Source organism: Diabrotica virgifera, chromosome 4, assembly GCF_917563875.1.
Source record: "Diabrotica virgifera virgifera chromosome 4, PGI_DIABVI_V3a".
In the NCBI taxonomy this organism is placed as follows: Eukaryota; Metazoa; Arthropoda; class Insecta; order Coleoptera; family Chrysomelidae; genus Diabrotica; species Diabrotica virgifera.
The window spans coordinates 111144415-111165163 of NC_065446.1; the positions used below are offsets into that span (position 1 = coordinate 111144415).

At 31.0% G+C, this 20749-nt stretch overlaps 1 protein-coding gene across 1 annotated transcript in view; it reads left to right on the forward strand.

Moving 5' to 3' along the window:
- The window catches only part of LOC114341076 (melanoma receptor tyrosine-protein kinase), a 735210-nt gene that overhangs the window by 258402 nt on the left and 456059 nt on the right, over window positions 1-20749 (forward strand). The window contains exon 4 of the mRNA XM_050649582.1: window positions 13838-14100. Coding sequence (XP_050505539.1) covers window positions 13838-14100 — 263 coding nt within the window. The remainder of the gene's footprint in view (window positions 1-13837; window positions 14101-20749) is intronic.

Consider the following 20749-nt stretch of genomic DNA (forward strand, 5'->3'; position numbering starts at 1 on the left):
ATTATAAAATTTTATTTAATTTTAATTAATTTTGTTTAATTTTATTTAATTTTACTTTATTTAAGTATTTTCTTTGTTTTCGTTTATTTTATTTTATTTCATTTTATTTAATTATATTTAATTTTATTTTGATTAATCAACACCTATATAGTTGGACAACCCCGAACCAATTATAAATACAGGGTTGTTTAAATGTAGATAAAATAAAGCTCTTATATTCATTATAAGATAAACAAATTTAAGATTGTTACTGTTGCACTACACACTTTATTTTGTTATTTATAACTAAACTTTATTACTTCAAACATCATGTGTAATTAATTAAAAATAATAATTAAACGTCATTCACATCCAGCATTTTTTGTTTATTAATTACGAATTACGAATTCGTTTATTACGAATTCCTTTTGTTTATTTTAAATTTATTTTCAACTATTTTCAATGGGAAATAAGCCACAATTTTACGTATAGAAATCCAAAAATACTACTAAAATAAACAAAAATGTTGTTGCTATTATATAAATGTTGCTATGCAAAAATGTATATTATACATTTTAAAGTAGAAGACTTTAAAATGAAATAGCCAATATTTATGAGTTGCGTTCCTGGTACGACTTTACTAAAAGATAGTTCATTCGATTACATGAAATCAATCCCAACTCAAGAATATCCGTAACAAAAAAATCACAGCATGTGATCTGTCTTTAAAAAGACAACCAAATGCAACGATGAGAGTAAAATTCTCGCGTTAGAGGTTCCATAGTAAATCACGAGGGAAAACCAGAAAAAAACCTCGTGATACTATCCCGACCTCGTAAGTATTTGGTCTTACATTTAATTTGCTTTCAAAAACTAATACCAAATTCTGACTTTAATATGTTTAAATTTTAAATAATATTAATAATACATAGATATACATAAGTAATACTAAAATATAAAATTTGTATATCAAATTAGTATTAAAAAAATTAGTGGTTAGATAGTATCAAAATGTATTAAAAAAAGATAAAAAACATAATTAATATAGTCAACAATCCTAATGCCAAATTTTTGAAATTTTGTAGTTTATAAACATTTAGAATAACTTTAAAAATATTGTCCGTAGAAACAATCTTTTTATATATTCGAAAAGATAGTATTTAAATACGAATTTTCAAATAAAAAAATTAGCCTGGGTTCATTTGAGACAAAGTTAGCCCTATGGCCTTTTTAATTCACAGCTAATTTGTTTATGATAATTAAGGAATCTCATTAATGCCATTTTAAAGACTGGGATTTGTATTTTTTTTTTAAATTTGGACAAACATTGTAGCTTCACAGCACCCTCTACCATTTTTCAAAAATGTAGTTCAAACGATTAGTACGGGGAACCTACAAATCCACCGAGTTAAAATACCGAAGAAGTAATTTCAAACGAATATAATTTTCTGTACCTCCGGATCAACTCCATGGACATTGATTTTTCTTTTTTTAATTTGCATGTAATTTCTACGTACATTACAAATATGCCATTTGTTTATAAATTTATTAACTAATAAACAGTCTAATTTGTTTAAACAATTCTTGAAAAAATATTTTTTTACAAAAATCAATTTTTTTAATCATATTATCATTAATTATCATAGAAAAAGTTAAAGTACACTTTACTAAATAAATGATTTTTATTAGATAATTATTTATTGAAGATAATTTATTTATTAAAATATAACTTAACTTTTTCTATGATTAATAACGATAGTGTGATTAAAATCATGGATTTTTGGGAAAAAATTATTTTTTCAAAAATTGTTTAAACACATTAGACAGTTTATTAATTAATATATGTCTAGACAAATTGCATATTTTAATGTACAGAAAAATTACATAATACTTAAAAAAGAACGATCAAAATATTTTTAGTAGATCCCGAGATATATAAAATTATAGTAGTTTTAAGTTGCCTTTTTTAGTTTTTGAACTCATGCATTTGTCAGCTCTTAGCTCCCTCTTCACTTACCACGACTAGTCACCAGTTAAACAACAATTTCAAAAATTCGTATAAAATACCAACTTTTCTAATATGTAAATTGATTTTTTCTACGGACAATATTTTTAAAGTTATTCTAAATTAGCTAACATTTCTCAAAATTGGCGTTAGGATTTTTGACTATACTGGATAATTTTTTTAATGGATCGGTCTCAAATTTTGAGGGTTTGTTAAGTACCCCAATACCCACCTCCTAAAATAATTAGTCGACCAAAACTGGTACCTTATATTACTCGGGAAACACTGACAACCAACATAGACGTGGAGTAGCAATTATTGTCGATACAGAGGTCAACAAGTCAATAGAGAGTGTTGTCCCAATCTCAGAAAGAGTGATGCTACTACAAATATAAGGACATCACACACGAAACTAAATTTGATCCAAGTATATGCACCAACGACGGATGCAACAGAAGATGAAGTAGAAACATTCTACCAACAAATTGAAGATGCACTGAAAATGACAAATAGCAGGTAAATCACGGTAGTTATGGGCGAATTTAATGCAAGTCGGCAAGGGAAGTACTGGAACAATAATGGGAGATCAAGGACTATGGGAACGTAACGATAGAGGTGATCGTCTAATACAATTCTGCCAAGAACAGAATCTAATAATCACAAACGCGTTCTTTAAATTACCTTTGAGACGGTTATATACATGGCGCTCACCAGCAGATAAACCGGAAAAAGTGGTAAGAAACCAAATCGATTATATACTGATTAAAGAGAGATATCGTAACACCATCAAATCCGTTAAAACATATCCAGGAGCAGATGTCACATTAGACCATTACCCACTAATCGCTAATGTCACGCTTAAGCTTAAACGTATTAGAAAACCCCAAAGAACTCCAAATATAGATGTTAGAAAACTGAAAGAAATTGATATAAAAAACAAACTTCAACAGAAAATATACGAAAATTTTGATAAATTAGATACTAACACCTACGAGATAAACCATCAATGGGAAACACTAAAAAATTGCCTACTTGTTCCATGCGAAGAGATATTAAAAGAACCGATAAGAAAGAGAGACAACTGGATGACCGATGAGATACTCGGCATGATGGACCAACGAAGACAAGCTAAGAACAAAGACAATTACATTACAAAATAATTAACAGTGAAATCAGAAAAAAGATAAGAGAGGTAAAACAAACTTACTATGAGGAAAAATGTAAAGAGATAGAAGATCTTCAGAACAAATACGATATATTCAACCTGCATAAAAAGGCTAAAGAAATGGCAGGGCTGATAAAAAGAAACCACAACACAACTCTTTTAGACAAAAATGGAAACACTATTATAACGACCGACGAGAAGCTAAAACGACGGAAAGAATATATGGAAGAGCTTTTCGACGACGAAAGAGGAAACCTACAAGACATATCTTTCGAAAACAGAGAAACAAGTGTGGAAATTACAAACAAAGAAATATTGTATGCACTAAAAAACACCAGTAACGGAAAAAGCCCGGAGCCAGATCAACTGCCTATTGATATCCTTAAAATAATAGAAAATGAGTACATAGATGTCCTCTTAAAGCTCTTTAATGAAATTTATCAGACGGGTGACATACCCAGTGAATGGTTGACCTCAACATTTATTTATCTCCCAAAAAAGAAAAATGCTAGAGAATGCACCGACCACCGCATCATAAGCCTGATGTCTCACACACTTGAAATGTTTTTCAAGAACATTCATAAACGCATTTACCAAACATTTGATATGGATATTAAAGAAACCCAATTTGGATTCCGTAGAGGCGTAGGTACCCGTGAAGCTCTCTTTACATTCAACGTACTAATCCAGAGATGCTTGGACGTGAACCAGGATATGTACGTCTGTTTCATAGATTACAACAAGGCTTTCGATAAAGTCCGTCACAAACATCTAATGGACGTCCTCAAAGCAAAAAAATTACAATACAATGACCTTCGAATTATAACAAATCTATATTATAAACAGCAAGCACACATACACATTAACGAACACACATCAGAAGAGTTCGAAATTAAAACAGGAATGCGACAGGGGTGTGTATTTTCACCACTACTATTCAATGCATACTCTGAAGAAATTATGAAAAGAGCTCTCGAGGGAGAAACAGCAGGAATAAAGGTAAATGGAACGCCAACTAACAACATTAGATATGCGGACGACACTATCATAATAGCAGACAACCTTAAAGACCTCCATAAGTTAATGAACAAGATAGTTGAGTATGGAGAAGAATATGGATTATCAATAAATATCAAAAAACTAAAATGAGGATATCAAAACCCAAAATAATGATGAAAGCCTGACAATTAAAGGTAAAACTTTAGAACAAGTAGAAAACTACAACTATCTTGGTACAATAATTAATCACACAAACGGTTACTCCAAAGAAATAAAAGTTAGAATAGAGAAAGAAAGAACAAACTTCAATAAAATAAGAAAGGTACTTTGTGAAAGAGAACTGAAATTAGACTTGAGAGTTAGGCTGACAAGGTGTTATATTTTCTCGACTCTGCTTTACGGGATAGAAGCATGGACACTTAACGCAGCGACTACTAAAAAGTTGGAAGCATTTGAACTGTGGGAGTATAGAAGAATCCTGAAGATATCATGGACCGAACACATAACAAACAACGAAGTCATAAGAAGAGTCAACAAAAGACTGGAAATATTGGAAACCATCAAGACACGAAAGCTGCAGTACCTGAGGCATGTTATGCGTAATGAGAGATACAACATACTTCAGTTGATTATACAGGGGAAAATCTAGGGCAAGAGAAGTGTAGGAAGGAGACGAATCTCGTGATTGTGTAACTTGAGGGAATGGTACGGATGCACATCAACCGAACTATTCAGAGCAGCAGCATCTAAGATCAGAATAGCCATAATGAGTACCAACCTCCGTCGCGGAGATGGCACGTGAAGAAGAAAATACTAATTAATGGATCGGTCTCAAATTTTCGAGGGTTTGTTAAGTATCCCAATACCTAACTTTGGGTGAAACACTAAAGTTCTAAGGTAGTTTTAGTAAAATGTATTAGCAATTAACGATTTTCACTTATTTTGCAGTTTGCGTAGCAACAAATTAACTTTTTAAATTTCAAAAATCGACATTTTGAAGGTTTTTTAATGTTCTAAAAATTTAAATTTTGTAATTTAATGTCAAATATTTAGCTTTTGAATGGGGTGCAAAAAATCGAAAAAATCGCGATTTTTGCACTTAATTGTTAATAATTAAAAAACGGACGCGAACTCTAGGGAGGAAACAGGTAGGTTTTCTTCCTATAGGTCTACAATAACTAAAAAAGTAGTCAGCCATCTGGATCTTTGAGTGTCCCGAACATGGTCTATTTCTAGATTTTTACCCTGGAGTAAATCATCATAGCTATTCGTATTTTAGAGACGGCTGCTCTGAAAAGTTCATTTGATGTACATCCGTACCACTCTCTCAGGTTGCACAGCCACGATATTCTGCTTCTCCCTATTATCCACTATAAAACTATAATAAAGCACAGACAATGATAAATAAAGTTTATTAACAAATAAAGCCTTTTTCTATTTTTGAAAGATTTTACCAAGGTGTAGGTTGTAAAAACTACCTTTTAACTGTATACCTATATAGACCAGTAAGGATCTGTTTTTAGGTGGATGTGAGAGGTGGCATTCAGATTTTTGCGGATAAAGTTAGGTGATAACTTCGTTAATAATAATTGATTTATGCTCCTTTCAAATATGCCCGGAACATTAATAAAAAAAAAATATTTAAAAATTTCAAAAAATTTCGTTTTTTTTCTAAGTTTTTTTGCTTATAACTTTAAAACGATTCATTTTGGAACAAAGTCGTATAGGAATAAAACAAAGATAATTAAATTTTCTATCAGATGAGATTAGTTAAGAAGGTCTTAATTTATCACCCTTGCTGCAAAATAGCAATAAATATAAAATACGGGGGCAAAACAAGCCTGTCTTTATTCAATGATTTTCCATCACTTAGCTTACACTTGGAACCTTCCTAATTCGCTTAGAAAATTTTTGTAATGTGCTAAAACTGTACACCAAACTTCATTAAACTTGACTTACTAGATGTTGAATAATAATTTTGAAATCTGAACTTTTTTTAAAAAATTAAAATTTTTTAAAATCTTGCACAACAAAAACTAGAACATACAAAGATTTGTCAATTTTTTTTATATTATAAAGAAGAACTCCATCTATCTAATACACTTTACAGAAATGAAATCGGATTATTTAAGCAGCCTCAGCAATGTTTTAAAATTATAAACAATTTTTTGGCTTATAAACAAATTAGTGCTGTGGCCAGGAGGGGGTGCTACGGGCTCCTTTATTTAGATGGACTTACCCAAGATTTTTATGTATTTTTGACCCGTAGAATACGATTTTTTTGGGTAACAGTTGATCCGGATGTCGATAAGATTGTTATAAACAAAGAACTTGAGGAATTACATAACATCGATTTTTCGGAAAATAAAACATTTTTTTTGTATTTCTTGGGTAATTCTAAGCAAAAAATGTTCTTACAAGTTTTTTCGTATGATGCATAGTTTTCGAGATAAACGCAGTGGAACTTTCAAAAAATCGAAAAATTGCAATTTTTGAACGCGAATAACTTTTGATTAAAAAATAAAATAGCAATTCTGCTGACAGCATTTGAAAGTTTAAGTCAAATTATACCGGTTTTAGTGCGGCCGATATGTGAAACAATTGCACATTTAATGATACAAGCATATAATTTGCACCACATATACTACACATATAAAGGTTCAAATTTAGATATGAGGCCATCTCAGATTTTGTCTTTTACAAAAATGGCCGGCGTTCCAAATGGCGGCTATACTTATGTGTTTAATAGTACCATAACTTTTGAATGAAAAGTCCGATTTCAACCAAATTTGGTATAATAGGTTTTCTTTTTGATTTACAAGAGAGACATGGTGAACCGGAAGAATCGTTTTACCAGAAGTTGTGTTTTTACTGGTTGTTTATGTAAAAATATGTTTTTTTTTCAATTTTTTCCCTCTGTATATATTAATTTTTCAAAAAGGCAATACCGCAATTGAAAAGAGCGTAAAAATATTTTGTAGAAAATATTTTGAACTTTATAGTTATGTTAATTATCATTTAATAAATGCATAACGTATCATCACAAGTACCTATGTGTGGCAAATCCGTGCACACATTATAAGAATTATTGTGCATTTAATGGTAGAAGCATATAATTTGGACCACATATACTACACACATCAAGGTTCAAATTTAGATATAAGGCCATCTCAGATTTTACCTTTTACAAAAATGGCGGGCATGCAAAATGGCGACTATACATATGTGACTTAAAGCACGATAACTTTTGAACGAAAAGTCCGATTTCAACCATATATATATATATATATATATATATATATATATATATATATATATATATATATATATATATATATATATATCGGGTGTTCTACAGCATTCGCCGTTTCCCGCATCCTATTCGCCATGCTTTTCGGTCACGAATATCTTCCTCGTTGAGTTGTCTACTGTTCATTGCTTTATCTACATCTTGTAACCATGTTCTCTTCGGTCTACCTCTTTTTCTTCTCTCGGGTGGTGCACACTGGATCATTTTCTTGGGCCATCTTGTTGGTCCCATTCTCTGGACGTGCCCGTACCATATCAATCTTTTTTGTTCTATTCTGTCTATAATATCATTTTCTACTTCCATTCTTTCTTTTATTTCTTCGTTTGGGATATGCTGCAGTTTAGATATTCTGCAGCTTCTTCTAAGCGTGTCCATTTCTAAAGCTTGTAGTCGTTTATTTTGTCGGTCTTTTACTTCCCACACTTCCGAGTTGTACAGGACAATTCCTTCCACGATAGTTTGGTAGATTTTTTTCTTTGTCTGATTTTGCAATCCTGTACTCCACCAAATGCCATTCAGCTGTTTTATAGCTTTTCTTCCTTGACTTATTGCCAATTGATTTCAACCAAATTTGTTATATAGATTCTTATTTTGATGTGTTAGACCAAGGTCTTGAACCGGAAGAATCGATTTACCAGAAGTTGTGTTTTTCCTGATTTTTATGTAAAAACGTATTGTTTTTTTACCAATTCTTTCACCCTGTATATATTAATTTTTCAAAAAGTTAATACCGACGTTGAAAAGAGCGTAAAAATATTTTCTAGGCAATATTTTGAACTCTTTAGTTATATTAATTACCAATTAATAAATGCATAACTAGTGATGTAATATTTCCGGGAAGATTCGAACACCGGAAAGTTTCCGGAAACTTTCCGGGAATATTGGAAATTTTCGGAAACTTATGGAAATATTGTATTTTTATTAAAATTATTGTAATAAATTATACAAATCATTAGTTCTTCTTCTTCTTCTTGTTTGTCTAGCCCGTCCACATCTGAACATAAGCCTCTTCAAGTCTTCCTTTCCATTGTTTTTATTTTACGCTACTTGTAGCCAATTTTTCTCGGCAGTCCGTTTCAGCTCATCTGTCCATGTCATGCCTCTGGGTCTTTTGTGTTGGTATGGTATCCAGGTTAGAATTGTTCTGTGCCATTTGTTTAGATCGCTCCTAGTTACATGTCCAGCGTATTTCCCATTTCAATTTTAATGAATTTTGTACCACATCGGTGAATTTGGTTTTCTGTCTTATCCATGTGTTTATTTTCCTGTCCTTAATTGATATGCCTAGCATTGCTCTTTCCGTCGTGTGTTGAGTGACTCTGAGTATATCGTTGTCTAAGTTATAATAGTGAATATTTCACTTTTCGCAACTTTGGAAGAGATCCTTGTAACTGTTGCTCTGCAACCCCAAAAGCTTTTCAATTCCAGTATATATGATCATTGCATAACATAACAGTAATATTTATAATAAATAAAATCTTAAAACAGAAATTGAATAACTTTTGGGAATACGGAGCAACAGTTAATATGATCTCCTCAAAAGTTGCGAAAAATGAGATATTTACTGTTAGAACTAGGCAACGATATTCATATTTTTTTTGTGATTGTACGTGTTTGTTCCGATATGTTAATATCGAAATAATGCATACATCAAAAACTTTAGATCTAAGATGTAGCTGAATTTGTATCAAATCAGTAGTTAGCCAAATAAACTCCATTGACCAAAGTTCCGCTTTTGCACAGAACGTTGTTAGTTTTGTAAAAATTATTTCTTTTTTGTCAATAAACTTGGGATGATTGGTTATTATCTTGTCTATACACCGCATAGCCAATATGCTCTTCACCAGTGAGGCTTTGTCCTGTGAAAGAAGGATAAGTAAGTTTGCAGCATAGTGCACAGCTTCACTGCCATTTTTTTTTCTTTTTTCTAATTTAGATAAGCATTCCTTTTCTTCAGGCTTACTGATTGGAAGTAATGGAATATTCTCGGTAAAAATATTTTCTGTATCTTAAATGCCTCGACAACCTGGGATATTTAAACATACTTCCAATAAAGTACCTAATCCAGTTCGCAATAATTGGTGTTAGCACAACTGCTACTTTTTGCAAGTTTTTTGCATTTGATCATCCAAACAGTTATGTTTAAAATTCCGTGAAAATTTAAAATTTTCTGCCTCTATGACCTAAGTCTCGGTAAATCACTTTTAGACGCAATAATGTTATTTACATATTTATATAATTTATTAAGAATTGAACCACATCTAGTTTTTACAGGAAGTTGTAATAATAAAACTTTATTGTTGTTTTTAATTTTTTCTTTTTTTTTATTATTTCACTTTTGAAATATTCGCATGCATTATACCTATACTGCAATCACCATAAATATGCACTAGAAATAAACAAGTCAAGACAAATCATGATTTACAATTTATCCTATATTGTAAATTCCAAATCATGATTTGCAAAGTTTATACATTTTAAATCATGATTCGGGATTACTCATCGTACCATTCAACGTATCTTGGTTTGTTTATTTCTAGTGCATCTTTATTGTGATTTTAATATAGCTATAGTCATTTTTAGTAGGTATAAATATAATCATATATTCAATGCATTTTTAATATAATTCAAAACAATGTTCCTTTTGTACTATTAGCAGTGGTATAGTTTCGCCGCGCGCCTTGTGAATTAAATAGCTACTAATAGCTACTTCCATGTAAATTCAAATTACCTCACTGATTCTTATGTCCAAAATTCTATTGAAAATATTCTTAAAAGTTCTCGGAAATATTACGGAAAGTTCTCGAAAACATTCTGGAAACTTCTCGGACTCGAATTTTCAATTGAAAGTTTCCGGGAATATTCGCGGTCAGGAGAATATTTCCATTTTTTATAGGCGAATATTCTCGGAAACTTTCCAATGTTCGCGAATATTCGCTTGGAAATATTCTCGACTCACATCACTATGCATAACGTGTCTTAACATGTACCTATAAACCTATGTGCGGCGCATTCGTGCAAATAATATAAGAATTATTGTACATTTAATGCTAAAAGCATATAATTTAGACCACACACACTACACATACAAAGATTCAAATTTAGATATGGGGCCATCTCAGATTTCGTCTTTTACAAAAATGGCAGGCATTCAAAATGAATCTACCGCACATAGGTACATGTGAAGATACGTTATGCATTTATTAAATGGTAATTAACATAACTAAAAAGTCCAAAATCTTTCCTAAAAAATATTTTTACACTATTTTCAATGGCGGTATTACCTTTTTGAAAAATTAATATATACAGGGTAAAAGAATTGAAAAAAAGAATGTGTGTGTACTTTGTACGCACGTAAGAAGTTATACTTCTATTATATGATTATATGATTATATGATTATAAACGAAATTAATATAAAAAAAGACTAAGTTTTCACTCTAATGGCATATAACATATCCCACTAGAATGAAAACAATGGGAACCTTCTCTGGTTACACCTCCGAGGCTTCTACAATTTGCAAGCCATACGGATGCTGAGACTAAGGAAGATGAGGGAATTCTACAATTTACAATTCACGTCACATCTGCTCAGCGCGGTAAAGTTCCAACGAGACTGGTTCCCTTCATACTCCACACAGAGTAAATGTAAATCAAAAATGAAAATGAAAAATTGAAAATGGTTATTCATTTTTGAAATTAATATACTTTTTATTTATATTTTATTTAAATATTAAATTAATTTATACTTACTACTTCTCAAACATTTTTATTAAAACAGTGCCAAAAATTGAAATAATAAAAAAAAAACACACACAAACACATTAAAAATGCCACAAATGATTTCTGAACATTAATTGTCGGAAAAAATTTTAACTAAATACGTATTTTCTGAAAATAAAATTATATAATAAATATACTTACAATCATAAAATGTATAAAAAAAATAAAAAAATAAAAGTTTCTATTGGGATTCGAACCAACTTACCACGCGGCTGGTATTTGCGTTGTATTGGGTTTCACCCGCATTAAAACTTCGCCATAGAGACAGCTTGTCATTACGTGCGAAGATCGTCTAACTAAACAGATTAATCTTTTGACATTTTTAACTTATGTAAATCAAATTATTTTGATTTTAAATTGAAATGATTTAGAATTGAAAAATACAACAAAACATAGAGTAAGAAGAATCAAATTATGTAAATAAAAGTATTACATACTACTTATGTATTTTGGTAGGTTCAAGGAAGGTATCGGAGCCCGTATAACGACTAATAAATTTCGCAATCACTTGCGTCGTGCAAAGTGGCTATGTTCAAATATCATAACAAAATTTGATCAACTATTTATAAAACACTTACCAGTGAAAGATTCTTTAGCTTTGAATAAGCGAGATCTGCGGCACTCATACTAGGCACAGTTTGATGAGCTTTCACATTGGCATGCAACAATCATCTCTTCTATGTAAATAAGTCCAAAAATATAATATGAAAACTATTTAAAAAGGCAGTATAACCATTAACTAACTTTTTGTTTGTTGTTTCTCTTCCTACAAATTTTAAAACGCAACAAGCATACATTATAACCAAACACAGTCCCACAGCTGTGCCACAGCTGCCATATTGGATAATTTTTGTCATGTCATTTGAACATCCAATCAGAACAAAGTTATAATGCGCATGCGCCCGGTCGCTAGGTTTTCCCGTATAAAATTTCACCGTCATTACGCCCGTAAAGAAGTATAACTTCAAAAACAACAACATATTTTTACATAAAAAACAGTAAAAACACAACTTCTGGTAAACCGATTCTTCCGGTTCAAGACCTCGATCTTATTCATCAAAAAAAGAAACTTGATACCAAATTTGGCTAAAATCAGACTTTTCGTTCAAAAGTTATCGTGCTATTAGTCACATATGTATAGCCGCCATTTTGAATGCTCGCCATTTTTGTAAAAGGCAAAATCTGAGATGGCCTCATATCTAAATTTGAACTTTTGTATGTGTAGTATAGGTTGTCCAAATTATATGACTCTACCATTAAATGTACAATAATTCTTATAATATTTGCACGAATCTGCCACATATAGGTACATGTGTACAAACACAAGTACAAAGTTCAAAATATTTCCTAAAACATATTCTTACGCTCTTTTCAATAGTGGTATTACCATTTTGTAGAATTAATATATACAGGGTGAAAAAATTGAAAATAAATTAATTACATAATATAAAATAGTTTTACATAAAAAACCATGAAAAACAAAACTTCTGGTAAAACGATTCTTCCAGTTTATGGCATCGATCTTGTAAATCACAAAACGAACCTACGTACCAAATTTGGTTGAAATCGGACTATTCATTCAAAAGATATCGTGCTATTAGTCATATATGTATAGTCGCCCATTTTGAATGACCGCCATTTTTGTAAAAGGCAAAATCTGAGATGGCCTCATATCTAAATTTGAACCTTTATTTGTGCAGTATAGGTGGACCAAATTATACGCTTGTATCATTAAATGTGCAATTCTTATAATATATTGCACGAATCTGCCGTACTATTTTAATTATTTGCGTTGCTAAAAATTAATTTTTTATTATTAAACAAAGCTATTTGTTCATAAGCCAAAAAATTGTTTATAAGTTTAAAACATTGCTGAGGCCTCTTAAATAATCCGATTTTAATTCTGTAAAGTGTATTAGATAGGTAGAGCACCTCTTTATAAAAAAAATTAACCAACTTCTAAATGGTCTACTTTTTGTTCAGAAATATTTTAAAAATTAGAACTTTTTTAAACACATTTAGATGGCAAATTTATTATGCAAAATCTATATTAGGTCGATTTTAATGAAATTTAGTACACGGTTTAAGTATGTTACAAAGAATTTCCTAAGCGAATTACTAAGGTTCTAAGTGCCGCCAAAGTGGTTAAAAACATTGAATAACAACAGGCGTATTTTGCCCCCTTATTCTGTATTTATTGCTATATTGCAGAAAAGGTAATACATTAAGACATTTTTGACCAGTCGTATATCATAAAAAATTCAATTATCTTTATTTTATTTCTCTACGACTTTGTTCCAAAACGAATCGTTTTAAAGTTATAAGCAAAGAAAGCAGAAAAAAATCGATGTTTTGCGAAATTTTTAAATATTTTAATTTTTTTATTAATGTTCCGGGCATATTTGAGAAGGAGCATAAGTCAATTATTATTACTGAAGGTGTCACCTAACTTTATCTGCTAAAATCCGAATGCCACCTCTCACATCCAAAAATAGACGTTTTTTCACAGATCCTTACTGGTCGAATATCAGTATGCTTATTTTACTTTGTTAAAAAAATCGGTATTGTTTTTAAATTTTGTACTTGATATTATTCCAGAAAAGTTCGTCACTCTGGTCCCGCCAAACACCATTCAAAATTACTGGTCTCTGGCCCTTACCGAGCGAGCCAGAAAATTTAAGGAAACCGACATTCACTTAAAACTGACCTGTACCGTAGAAACCGTTAGCGGGACACAAAAAGGGAATATGCGAGAAGTAAAAAAGGTCATTACGGTGTCAATATTGGATATAGACCAATACCCGCCGGAGCCTCAATTACCTGAACTTCGTATTGAGTTGAGTGAGAGGAATTACAAAAAGGTTAGTGACAAACATATTATATATATTTTTTAATGGCTTTTTATGTTCAGCAAAAGCTTTCCAATGGAAGCGCGATTTTACTTACAAAAAGATTGTTCAAAATTCGGCTCGAATGACTATCAAAAATACAGTATGTGGCAAAATAAACAGTACTGAAATTCGCATGCCTCAAATTTGTATGTGTCATGTGCCGAAACGTACCTACTGAGTGGTTTCCGAACGTCGTTATAACATATATGTGAGGTGTGGGGTGTAATGTTAGGTGCATCAGAATAGTTCTCAGTTTGGCAGACAATTTTTTTTTCTACAACCACTACTTAAAATGCACTTTTCTGCACAGTTTTATGTTAACCCTCCGTTAGTCGCTATCGGTGTCACACACCGACGACAGAATTATTCATTCGGGATTTACAAAATAACTGGGTTTTTCTATCGTCACTTTCTGTACCTCTTCCTGTCAGCTAACCTCGTGTTAGTATACATTCTTACCTACTTGGGTACAGTTGTTCGAGTTTTATAGCTATTTTCGGTGCAAGACTCCGTAGCGACTAACGGTGTGGTTATTACTTTATTGGCATAACTTGCAGTTCAGATAAAGATTTAGTATCTTATTATTGCATTTTATCGGTAAGTTTTAGTCAAATCTTATTTATAGATGTCCTTTGAAGTCGAACAAAAACGTTTGTTGGAATTATGGGAAATGGTTCCTAGCGAATATCTTTATAATACAAATAACAATATGTATATTGTTATACTAGGGTTTTTCATTTTATATGTTGTTTTCAATAAAACATTTTCAGAAATATTTTTCAGTCATTCCTATACACAATATAAAATATTAGTATGAATTTTATAGCAATAACTATTTTTTTTAAATTGTCGGTCTCTGACACCGTAGCGACTCTTGATGCTCCGTTTATCCTAGCGACTAACGGAGGGTTAACCAGTGACGACGCGTGACTTTTTTAAAGTGTTACCAAACCAGATGTAAAAAAATCTTATTTAAAAAAAAATTATTTTGAACCTCCCAAATATAAGTTTTTGTTTTCAATCCTGTGGGATAAAATTAAACAAATCACTATTGCCAAATTATATATGTAACAGGTATAACAATAAATAATAAACAAACTAAACATACACTGTGTGTCAGCCAAATGGAATAAATTCAATAGTTCAAATACTAATTGTTTTTTTGAAAAATGACTAGATCTGTCGATTAGTATTTCAAATGGAAATTTTTTTCATACAATAATAATGTATACAGGGTGTCCCAATTTAGATATATGGCGTCATCATTGAGTTTCTTAAATGGCAATATTGTCATTTTGATAGCTATTTGGATAGGGTGTGTAAAGTTATACATAACTGCAAAATATCAAATTTTTATTCCTTACCATTTACAAGATAATAAAAAATAACAAAGTCGTGTCTGTAATTTGGAATAAATTCGATAGTTTAAATACTAATTGTTTTTTTTTTTTGAAAAATTACTAAATCTGTCGATTAGTATTTCAAATGGAAATTTTTTTCATACAATAATAATGTATACAAGGTGTCCCAATTTAGAGATATGGCGTCATCATTGATTTTCTTAAATGGCAATATTGTCATTTTGATAGCTATTTTGATAGGGTGTGTAAAGTTATACATAACTACAAAATATGAAATTTTTATTCCTTACCATTTACAAGATAATAAAAAATAACATTAAATCTCTAAATTGGGACACCCTGTATATATTATTATTGTATGTAAAAAATTTCGATTTCAAATACTAATCGACAGGTCTAAGCATAAAAAAAAACAATTATTATTTTAACTATTAAGTTTATTCCACATTACACACATAATTTTATTTTTTATTATCTTGTAAAATGTTAAAAAATAAAAATTTGATATTTTGCAGTTATGTATAGCTTTATACGCTCTATCTAAATAGCCATTAAAATAACAGTGTTGCCATTTAAGAAAATTACCGATGACGTCATATTTCTAAATTGGGACACCCTGTATACATTATTATTGTATATTAAAAATTAATATTTAAAATGCTAATCGATAGATCTGAGCATTTCTCAAAAAAACAATTAGTATTTGAACTATTGAATTTATTCCATTTGGCTGACACACGCTGTATTATTCTACCATAAAATTAACATAAAACAATGAACAAGTAGGAAAAAGAATAGATTTTGAAAACAATCGTTCATATTTTAATTCTTCCATTTTCAATAATATCATTTTTTTTTCTTCAAAATTATATATAAAAAAAATATACAAGGAGAATAACTTTTCAAGTAGTTGATCAATTACGCAATACGTAGCAACACTCTTCCATGTTTAAATGCACGCACACTGTAATCTGTAATAGGTACTAAACTAATGTTACCATTCCTCAAAATGGTGACAATACTGATATACACAGCGTGCCCGCTCGCCGTCTCTCGTCGCTCGAACAGAGCCGTCGCTCCTTCAAAATTTTCAGAAACGAGCTAGTCCCGAGCGACAGCGAGGTTTCTCCTGCGTTACCACTGCCAGGATTGGTAACAGCATATATAATAAAGTGCAATGGATTCATTTATCTCGCCAATATTTTCGTGCGTCTAGTTGGCTATTTACTTAATTAGGTACTATTAACAAATATTTCTGTTGGTCATCATCATTCTCTGTTGGTCGTCATCATAAAACAAATATTTCTGTTGGTAAAAAATATAAATGGAATTATTTCATAACAGTCATAAAATATTTATTGCAAGATTTTTAACTGTTACCAATGGTAACAGTGGTTACACGGACGCTTCGCCAGTGATGTTAACAAAGTTGATATTTTCTCACAGTATAAAATATATGACATTAGTGTGCAGAAAAGTGACGCTTCTGTGCCGGAAAGTTTTTTTCTGCACAGTAGACTACCTCATTCAGAGTTGCGTTATATATTCTGTTTACATCTGCGGTTAAAGTTTAGACAAATATAACCTGTAAGCACTGATGGCGGCTCGTACCACTTTATGAAGGTAGTGCCAGAATTCGGGCAGCCGCTAAAATTTTTAGTGATTAATTCAGGATATTGCTAAAAAAGGTATATGTACTTAAAACAAAAATTAAAAAATAGGCGCAGATTCTTTTGCCTTATGTATCTTATGTACCTGCATATATTTATCTGAGATGCCAAGAAGTTGTCCAAAATTTATCAAAACAGTTCCGTAAATAAATTAATAATAAAAAACCCTCAACATACCACCAGTACTTACTGCTGATAGTACTTGAAGTTTGTTATTATGATCTAGTCTCTATTTACAAAATTATGAAAATAATACTATTTCATTATTCACACACATGCACAAATTTGTGTAATATCACTCTTAAAGTTTACGATATATAAAACCCGATTACGATTCTTTTTTTTTGGTTGCAAAGTTTTTAATGGCTTTACTATTAAAATTATCAGTAGTAATTGCACAAGAGCTCTAAAATTCTATGTTAATTTTAGAGATCGAGTGCAATTTGTTGCGATTATTTCATGAATAAAACTGTTCAAAACAAAAATTTTATTGTAATTTATTTATGTAAGTACAAATTAGTACTGTTAAACATACAGTTGTTATAACACATTTTACGGTTGAAAGTCATCACTTTTACAACTTTTAAAACATTAATTGTCATTAATGTCACTGAATCCATTGTTTCGTAACAACGAAGGGCATCTGACGTAATATACTTGACGACGGGATATTACCAAAAATTATCACCTTAATTTGCATTTCTGTAGCTTTCTATTGGTCAGAATCTCCTACAAATGAAATGATGAATACAATTTACAAAATGCTTTTCTGCAGATAGCATACCTATAGCACTAAGTCGTTCTTCTTTCGTTGTATTTAATTCAAATTCAAAATATTTAAAAAGTTTAATAGTTTCTTCAAATGTGCTTTTTAAACCTTCGTCGTTTAATAAAACCGATAGCAGAACAGCCCCAGAGGTATGTAGTACCTAATTCATCTGGCTGATACAGTACTTCTAATTGAGATTTAAACCGAGTTTTGCTTAAAAATTAAAACTGTCTCCATGTTTCATTAAGAAATAATTCGGAGAACTGATGCTTATAAGCAGAAAACTTCTCCGACATAAATAAATAAGAAGCAACTTAATGTCCGGAGAAGGTAGACCTTTGAAAATTCTGGAAATTTGAATCTTAACCTTTAAGTCGTTGTCTAATTTGACGCTAAAATTGACCAGATTCTTAAATATGCCTCTATTTTCTGAATTTTCTTTTTCGTCGTGACCTCTTAAAGCTAACTCGAAAGCTCCACAAAACCTTATAAAATTTGTAGTTTTTGTTTTGACGAAAAACCACCAAAAATTTTTTTAAGACGCTAATCTGATTCATTGTCAATTATTAATAAATTAAACCTAAGAAATAATCAAAATATTATTTATAATACACCCACGATCATGATGCATTAAAAGTTTAATTATAAATACAAAAACTTTTTAACAGAAAATGGACATAAAAAAAGTGACAAGCCAGCACGTAAAGAAACTCGAAATAAATAGATACCCTCGTGCTCGGCACAAAGATTCTCATTTGAAGGTATACTAATAGTCCAATATAGCTCTTCCTCTGTCACTTATATAGAATGCTCGTGAAATCTTTCCCTTTTCAGGAGTGTCAGTACTGATTACGGCACAATATTCTACGGTCGAATATTCTCCCCTGTAAGTGGCAGGGATTGTACTACGCACAAGTTTGCCAGATTTTATATAATTTATGAAGATAATAAGAAATACAAACAAAAAAATTAAATTAAAACAAGCATTAAAAGGTTTTGAAGATAAAAAATATGTTTCTGCATAGTTAGCAAGGTGGTGCCATGGCTCTATGGCACTACCTCACGGGCCGCCACTGCCTGTAAGACAATTATTATACTTAAAAGCAAACAGTAGCGATCAACAGGTAGCAAAAAACGCGTTCCAAGATTGCGGCTCTAATTTTAAATATTTTGTCGAGATATTTGGCACATATATTCGTAATATAATAAAGAAAGGCGGTACAGAGCCCAATTTCAGAAATATGTTAGTATGTGGAAATTACTCTATAACTAAATAAAATATTGAAAAAAGGAGCTTGTACCGCCATTAAGAAAGACAAAAAAATACACTCTGTTCAAATAAACTTTCTTATCCCGTGCCTAGATTTTGTGTCACATTGGGAATACTAAAAATCGATCTTTTTATAACAAGAAATCGAACGTCACTGACTTGGCAATATTTATCGCCTATGTGTACAAAAATTATTATTGTTTTTGATAGTATAAACGTCACTGTCAGTGTCGAATTACCGACGCACTGTTGCCTCACATTTGAAAGTTCGCAGAACTTTCGCAATCTTGGACCGCGTTTGTTGCTACCTATTGATCGCTACTGTGTGCTTTTAATTATCGAATAGAAATTAAATTATGGATGTTACAACTGTTTTATCTTACAATTTTGTTCTTAATGAATATTTTACAATTATCAATTAACCAATAAGGATTTAGCAACCTCCGCAAGATACGTCGAATGAAGTAGGATCCGTGACTGCATAAATATAACGTCAAATGGGACATTATTTTGTAATAATTATTTAAAATTGTTTAAATTCAAACAAATTAAGGTAGTGCATTAATTTTTTAAATGATTTCTGTGTAATTTGTTTAGGTATAAGGAATTTAAATTGATTAGTATTAATTGAACACAGTTTAAAATTTATAATTTATTGTTATAATAAATCTTCGATTGGAAATTGTGATTTTTAGTTTTACCAAAATATGTGGTTGTAGAAAAAGTATTGTGTGTAACACGTACAGAAACGTAATTTCTCACTCGTTTGAATTGCGGCACTCGCTGGCGCTCGTACCGCAACTTTTCAAACTGGTGAGAAATTAGTACCTCTGCACTTGTTACACAATATACTATTATGGTGTAGTACTATTTTCGGTCATACGGAAAAGGTCACGAAAACGGTCCAAGCTTAAAATTAACAATGAATTTAGGAAGACGGGACAACCCTGTACAGTAAGGGAAAAAACTCCTTACTGTATACTAAACATACGTGCATAGAAATCGGCCCACCTAAAAATTTGGTCATTTTTGAAGTCTCGTATTTCCTAAACTTGTTGGCCGATTTAAGTGATTTTTTAATATGTTATAGCCTTGTTCTTCAACAATACCGCTGTAGTAATATTGTTGCTAAACAGGTAAGTGTTATTTTATACCGGGTGTAACAATCATACTGTGTTTTTTCCTCAAAGTTCGGAACACCCTGTGGAATATTCTAGCGTATGTAAAATATTAAAATTAAAACTACTCAACTGTAGCCTTAGGCTTTCTTAACATTTTGCTTTTTGATTCATTCGCTTATGTTGAATAATAAAAAAGTTAGATATTTTAACAACTAGCAACGTTCTTCATCAACACAGGGTGTTTCAAAATAAGTGCGACAAATTTTAAGGGGAAATTCTGCATGAAAAATAATGACCGATTCATTTATAAACATATTTCCGCAAATGCTTCGTTTTCGAGTACGGGATGTTGAATTTTTTTAACAAACTGACGATTTATTTACTGCTCTAAAACCGGTTGAGATATGCAAATGAAATTTGGTGGGTTT